This window comes from Strongylocentrotus purpuratus, unplaced genomic scaffold, assembly GCF_000002235.5.
Source record: "Strongylocentrotus purpuratus isolate Spur 01 unplaced genomic scaffold, Spur_5.0 spur5_contig_835, whole genome shotgun sequence".
In the NCBI taxonomy this organism is placed as follows: Eukaryota; Metazoa; Echinodermata; class Echinoidea; order Camarodonta; family Strongylocentrotidae; genus Strongylocentrotus; species Strongylocentrotus purpuratus.
Genome location: NW_022145541.1, coordinates 368,601 through 376,503, shown reverse-complemented (window position 1 = coordinate 376,503; position 7,903 = coordinate 368,601). Strand labels below are relative to the sequence as shown.

General features: G+C 41.6%; 1 protein-coding gene across 1 annotated transcript; it reads right to left on the bottom strand.

Annotated features, from left to right (window-relative positions):
• Positions 1–1,521: 1,521 nt before the first annotated feature.
• On the bottom strand, positions 1,522–7,903 carry LOC115918028. The gene is made up of 2 exons (XM_030984948.1): positions 7,877–7,903; positions 1,522–2,432 (listed from the first exon to the last, which is right to left on the bottom strand). The coding sequence occupies exon 2, from the start codon at positions 2,369–2,371 to the stop codon at positions 1,778–1,780; it is 594 nt and encodes a 197-aa protein (XP_030840808.1). The 5' UTR covers positions 2,372–2,432; positions 7,877–7,903; the 3' UTR covers positions 1,522–1,777.

Sequence of the window (7,903 nt, the reverse complement as noted above, 5' to 3'; positions counted from 1 at the left end):
TGAAAGCCTCTTTACACACAAGGAATTAGAAAGATCACAAACTATTTTCACCTTCACCAGGACATAATCTTCTAGTTAAAGTGGAAATTCAAAGAAAATCACAAATATGTCAACTATAATGTATCACTAGAAACTGGTAAGCTTATAGATGGCCATCGTACAAATTTCAGGTCAATAACATATTATTCGGGTGATTTATAAAAATACACATACAACCACCTCCATATAGCATCTGGGATATACGAGAGATTCGACAGAAAAATAACGATGTTTTAATGACGTCACATAATGGACCAATGCTGCCCAAGCATGCAGACGACATCCCATAAAGAATTAACATAATTGCAAAGCAATTATTTCTTAAATTATAATGAGTTTAGTGTATATAAACGTGATGGCATTTCAAACCATTCAAAAGGGGATATGAAACCGATTCTGATAACTAAAATCTGTTGTTTGTAAATACACATGATAGGGGTAAATTAATAATCAAAGAAACCAGACTTTCAAATTGAAAAATCCTGGAATGATAATAGGACGGCATTTGTTCCCTCTTGAAATGCCGAACATACCGCGTTGTGTGCAGCTGAATATACAATGGCGTCTTTTTTTGTTTACAAGCGACAGATTCCTTTATTTTTGTATCGCTGCATTTGTCATCAAAATAAAAACATGCGCGGGGGTTTAGAGTGAGGCAATAGATTATACATTTAGCCTGACGGTAGTGAAGAAAAAGAAAGACCTCAAGAGAAGATGAAAAAACATGTACTGAAAATGTGTGAGATGTCATGGGACATCGTCTGCTTGTGCAAATCAAGTCCATCCTGTGATCTCACACATCTCAGCAGCGTTCGAAGACCTCTTCAGGCGCTATGCCGGGGCTGTATTTAAGCGTTTTGTAATTATTTATAATAAGCATTACTACGAATGTTTCAGAGCATTGAATTTTTATAGCCTTACCGAATCAAAGTTTCAGCTTTGCAATAATGAAAATAAAGTTAGTTTTAAAATCAATGAATATCTACTTTAAAGGGAAATCCAACCCTTATAGCAAACTATTCTAAAAGAAAGCTGACAAATCAGAGGGGCAGGCTGGTACGATTTTAAACGAAATCAGACAAAGAATAAGAAAGTTATGAATATTTTGTTTTGTAAGCTGTAATCACTGAACGTATGGGCACTTCAAATTTTCTGAATTGGTAGAGTCACTATGACGAAGCGCTGGGCACCTTTCCAATTGTTCCAACATACGAAATGAAATCATAAACGTCAATTTTTCAAAATATATGACTCGAGAGTGTCATTTATTTTTAGAGAACACTTAATAATATATTATCCACAATATATTTTGAATATCTCCCCAAGGGAAAAGCCGCGTAGGAGAAAAAACAGCAACACGAATGAGAGAGTTAATTATTATCCGCGGCATCGTCACAATCCAGTCAACCAAATTGCCTATTTGAGATTCGCATGTTTCAAATACTCATACACTGCCATAACTTTCTTATTATTAGTCCGATTCATTTTAAACTAAATAAAACAATTATATAAACAAGTCAATTAACAAGTGGTATAGTTTCGTGAGTGATCATAAATTTATAGCAATAAACAATGTAGGTTATAATTATACAGTGGTAATTGATATAATAACAAAATAATTATAATTAAATCCCAATACTGTGCGCCCCTGTCCCACGGCTGCTAATATACCGGTAGATTCACACATACTGGTGTCCTAACTAGCAACTCATAACAAGGTATATGACGGATAAGTTACTTAGACCTTGATCCTAACTTCATACATTTCGTCATAATACTTCATAGCCTGATCGGTATATCTAATGACGTCAGGTCGAACGTCGTCACGTGATGGCATCTTGCTTGCCGGCAGAAATTCGCTGCTTCTGATAGCTCTGCCGAAGAAGTACACAAAATTCTCTACGAGGTCCTCAAAAGGAACCATCCAACTCTTCGTTACTTCGGAAGACTCATCCCACTTCAAGAGCGATTCGTCGTAAGGCAGCCCGGCCGCTCGGCAGATCTTCGGCAGTATTTCGGCTGGATTCGTCAACAGCTCGTCGCTGTCGACTACGATGGATTCGGAACCTAGATTTTCTTTGACATACTTCCACATTTCATAAACATCTTTATGTACTGATCCACCTCCTGCGTTTGGGAACGGGTAGTCGCGTCCTACGTCGAACGTTTCCTCAACTGCGGATTCGCCTTTCAACATCCCCAAGGCTGAGTGTTGGGCAAATACTGATTTTCGAAGCGAATTAAACACTCTGAGAGGATGTCGAATTAAGAAGATATGCTTGAAGCCTTTTGGGAGGAACTTGTACTGTTCGGGTGACAGAGCAAAAGACATATCCTTCACCAAGACATGACGGCTTACTGACTGCTCCAAAAAACGACCGATCGATGCATAACTGTTAAAAAGAAGAAGAAAAAAAACGGGCCATGAAATAAAAGTTTAAAACTACTTGTCTATCATCAAAATCAGTCTTTCGTCGGGCCTGGGCATGGCCTATCAGGGCCCTGTTTCACAAACCTTGTTATCAATAACAAGTTACAATAATTGTTATAAGCTACTGAAATCGTGGCATTTGATTGGCGTAGAGGAAATGTGTTACATAGAAATGTGTTATTGATAACAAGTTTCATGAAACAGGGCCTAAATCCTGCAACAGATTAAACATAATTTTACCATATCATTACTGATCAATCTGTAACAGAGGAAAACATTTCAATATTTTGGAACCATATTGATGTGGTCCTTGTTATCACAATCTTTAAAAGTTGTAGAAGAGGAAATTTAATGTCCTCTCAATTTTTCCCATCCTATATTCTCTTTATTCTTTCCCCTGCTCTTTTCAACATTCGTTTGGGGGAGAGCTAGGGTACGCGGGGGCATGGCTCAAATTAATTATTTGTCTTCGGGTCCTCTAAAGAAAAAAGAGCTTCTCAGGGGGCTCTTTTAGTACTGACTGGGGCTCTTTTTAAATACAAATTTCCATTGAATTTGGTGGTACCCATGATACTCTTAAATTCCTGCTTGCTATTTCATCATTATCGGCATTATTTCCCTTTTACAACTTTACAAGTTATAACATACAGCCAGGCGCGTACGCAGGGGGGGGGGGGGTTGGGGGTTGAACCCCCCCCCCTTTGGTATTTTTTATGTGTGTATTTTGCAGGAAACCCCCCCCCCCTTAGGTATTTAAAAATTATACCAAAAAAATTATACCAATGGCCGACCTAAAAAAGTTGACTTTACCCCCCCCCCCCCCCCAACGGAGAAAAATGTCAATTTTCAAATTTCGAGACCAAAAAAAAATGTCCTCTAACTCCCCCCCCCCCCCCCTTCCCCGATTATTCAGCGGCTGGCTGATTTGTTGCAAAATTTTTCGGCCCGATTTAAAAATGTTAACCCCCCCCCCCCCCCCCCCCCCCCTTGAAAAAAATCCTGCGTACGCGCCTGCATGCAGCTAATGGTCAGATCTCCTCCCTCTGTACGAATTTTTTTTGTCCAAGCCCGTACAGTCGCCTCCTCGCCAACTGGTTTCATTTTACTAAAGTTAGCTTTCGGTTGATTTACTGGTCAAGGTTCATTATTTGCTTGTCTTTTGGAATCACCACATTTCAGAAGATTCACGATTTTCACATCGAAAAACTTCGCCACGTTTCGGTCCTTGCGCGATCGCCTCTTTCTAGCTCCAGAAGATATGGGGCGGCAGCGTGGACATGCATCAGTATACTACCGGCGCAGCGAGTATAACCAGGCACTTTTTTTAGAACCTTTTTTTTTACCTCGATCGATTACATGTATGTGCCCCCCCCCCCCCCCCCCCCAAAAAAAAAAAAAAACATCAAACTCTGGCTACGTGCCTGTGCATAACCACTTCTGACGGCCGCACTGCACTGCGAGCTTCCGTTGTTTGTACCGTATCTGTAATACTCATAGAGTTGTGGAGATGGGAGATATAGCGCAATCTTGCAAAGAAAAAGCGTCCCATTTGTCTACAATATGGCAGTGGCGGATCCAGGGAATGTGGGCCCGGCCCCCCCCCCCCCGAAAAAAGAAGGGAAAAAAAAGGGGAAAAAAGGGGAAAGATTTTTTTTTTTTTTTTTTTTAAAGTGTTCCTCCTCCCCCAAGCCACTGAACGAAATATCTGACGACGTAATTTTTCCAAATGTGGAGAGAAAGGGAGAAAAAAAAGAAAAAGAAAAAAGGTAGGGAAGGTCAGTCGCGATTTTTCCGCCAGCAAAGTATAAATCAGGGGGGGGGGGCGGGGCACTGGCGTCTTGATCGGGGAGGGGGTTTATTTCTAATTCGATAACCGTTACGGTGGCTTACACATAATGCTTAAATGACATAATTTTCCGAGATTTTTCCTCATTTTTTAGTAAATTATACATTTTTATGCGTTTATTGTAAAATGACAAATTCCTAAATTTAGCCAGCCAGGCAAGAAATATGCTTCTTGAGGTGCCCCCCCCCCCTCCCACACAATTTTTGACAAAGTATATTAAAGAAAAATAGAAAGAAAAAGAGCAAGAAAGAAAGAATAGTTGAGCTTCTGGGGGCTCCGCCCGCTGGACCCCACGCCAATCAGTGTCCTGCAAGTGTCACAAATAAAATATTAAAATATGTTCATCTGACTGTAATCAAATGCCTAAAACCCCTGAGCTTCCGGGGGATCTGCTCCCTGCACCCCGCCTAGGGCCCTAAGGCGGACCCCTGGATTCTTATAATGTTAATGCCTAAAACCCCTGAGCTTCTGGGGGCTCCGCCCGCTGGACCTCACACCAATCAGTGTCCTGCCAGTGTCACAAATAAGGTATAAAAATATGTTCATCTGAACGTAATCAAATGCCTAAAACCCCTGAGATTCCAGGGTTTTCGCACCCTCGACCCCACCAGGGCCCCTAAGGCGAACCCCTGAATGCTTGTCTGACCGTAATTTATTGCCTTAATCCCCTGGGTCTTCGTGAGCGGACAAGGTGTCAAAATATGCTTATCTGACCGCAGAGGTGTAGCCATGGGGCGGTGGGGGCGCCTCTCCCCCCCCCCCCCACCAAAAAAAACACCGGCCAAAAAAAAGAGAGGAGAGAATTTTTTTTTTTGAAATTCAGAGGATTAAAAGTCGAGAACGGTACAACGTATCGGTTTCTTTCTCTAGTGATTAAATGAAACGTAAAAGCTTCGGCGCTTTGCGGAGGAGGGAGGGGGAAATCGCCCCTCCCTGTACCCCCCCCCCCCCCCACCAACTACGTCAATGCAGGTCACCATTAGGTACCATTACGTCTTCTTTCTTAAATAATTTTAATGAAACGTCAAAGCTTCCGCGCTTCGCGCAGGAGGGGGAGGGGACTGAATTCAAACAAGGATTAAGAGTCGAGAATGGTATAACGAATCGTCTTCTTTCTCTAAAAATTTAATAAAACGTCAAAGCTTCCGCGCTTCACGCAGGATGGGGGCTGAATTCATACAAGAATTAAGAGTCGAGAATGGTAATACGAATCGTCTTCTTCCTCTAATGATTTAATGAAACGTAAAAGCTTCCGTGCTTCGCGCAGGAGGGGGGGGGGACCGAATTTAGACAAGAATTAAGAGTCGAGAATGGTATAACGAATCGTCTTCTTTCTCTAATAATTTAATAAAACGTCAAAGCTTCCGCGCTTCGCGCAGGATGGGGGGGGGCTGAATTCATTCAAGAATTAAGAGTCGAGAATGGTAATACGAATCGTCTTCTTTCTCTAACGATCTAATGAAACGTAAAAGCTTCCGCGCTCTGCGCGGGAGGGGGAAACTGAATTCAAACGAGGAAAAGAGTCGACAACGGTACCACAAATCGGTTTCTTTCTCTAATGATTTAATGAAATGTAAAAGCTTCGGCGCTTCGCGCGGGAGGGGGGAGGGTAAACTGAATTCAGACGAGGATTATTTTCGAGAACGGTACAACGAATCGTCTTCTTTGTCTAATAATTTAATGAAACGTCAAAGCTTCGGCGCTTTGCGGAGGAAGGAGGGGGAAATCGCTCCTCCCTGCACCACCCCCCCCCCCCACTACGTCAATGCAGGTCACCATTACGTACCGATATTTGGCTCGCATAATTTCAAATTTGGGCCCCCCTAAGAAATCCTGGATCCGCGACTGGTGTAGAGCCTCTTAAGCGTTGGTAGCCCCAAAAGTTTGATGGTAAAATTTGACTCAAATTGTATCATAATGTGAAAGAGGATCTAATTTAATTTCTGCCTGGGTTTTTAAAACAAATGCGTTTAAAGTCGAATATTGATGAAAGAATACAAAATTTAGATTTTTCTGCGTACAACAGAAAACCCAAATTATTGTTCTGCTTCTAATGATGCTAACTTAATATCAGGGTGGACTTCCCCTCCCTGCATAGCAGAAAAGTGTAATCTATTACTTTTTCCATTAGACCATTTTTCTTCAACATGTCTCAGCAACAAGTTGTTTTTATTCTCTAAGCAAAATAAACCAACATTTCAAATATATACAGGGCGTCTATAGGTTTTTTTTTGTTAACAAAACTTAAAAAAGTTACGCGAAAAGTTGTTTGAATATGAAGCTAAAATCTGACCGAACGTTGCCTGCCCCAGATATCGATTTGCACAATCATGGATTGTATGTACTAATGTGTTCACTCCGATGGATTGATTATAGTCCTTAGCATACATGTATAAAACAAGCTACAATACACACACCGTTTGGAATAGTAGAATTGTAAGCAGGGAACCTTAGGTTCTTGATTAGTGCACGGCAATCAAACCTTTCTGATTATCATAATAATTAAAACACCATATGGAATAGAATCGTAAACAGGTAACCTTAGTTTCTTGATTATGTGCATAACGATAAAAACTTCATGATTATAATACTAAAAACACCTTTGTTTTACAATCTTTTTAGGTACTCTTCAAAAAAAAAAAAGATTAGAGATAAATGAAGTAAAAGTAATTATAGTTGTACGGGTTTATGCACAGAGAAATTCAAGTCCATTGAATTCAAATAGTGCATAAGCAGGCTAAGGTAATGAGAGTATTATGGAAAGCATATTATCTAGGTACTCTAAAATGCAAAGACTCTCCGGAGACATACATTTTGCACAATAGAAATTTTAGTTATTTTGTGAAAAATTGTTGGACACAAGTGGTGGATCCAGGGGGGGGGGGCTGGGGGCTGAGCGAATTATCGGCCGGCACGATTTTCAAATTTTCGGGAGCAAAAAAAAAATAAATTAGTGCTCACTACCCCCCCCCCCCCCCCCCCCCACTATGCGAATTATCGGTCGGCTGTGTCGCCGCTAAATATTTTCTCACCAATTGGGCCCCCTCCCCTGCCGCCGGCTGGATCCGCCCCTGCAGTATGGTAACCTCTATAGACACCAACAAATTAGAGCGAGAAATCCTGCACGCTAACCTAATTTCCATAGTTCCATTTCATTGGTTTAAGGTTTGAAAGTTGAAACTCAATATTGTGTGAAAGTTATAACAGAAAAGATCATCTTTATTCTATAATTCCACGGGGGCGATTTGTAATTTTGCAATCGCCCCCTTGAGTAATCTCACGGAAGCGATTACGAAGCTTACGGGGGCGTATCGCCCACAGCCTTCCCGCCCCCCCCCCCCCCCCTCCACTCCGGGGTCGGAATGACCGCATGCGTGTTACCAAAACGTCCGGTTAAGTAGTACTTTTCACGCACCAAAGTCCGGCTCGTACACAAAATTGACACACCGGACTTAGGGGTTTTTTTAAAAGGAGGGAACACGCACATGCGTACCCTAAATAACACTGAGTGGGGGGGGGGGGGGGATTTTGAGCCTTGGCCGCATACATGTAAAACTTACGAAAGGTTCTCTTGTGTCGTTGCGTTC

Excerpts from the sequence above, each read along its gene's own strand:
- LOC115918028 (XM_030984948.1), bottom strand. The coding sequence starts at position 2,371 with ATGTCTTTTGCTCTGTCACCCGAACAGTACAAGTTCCTCCCAAAAGGC.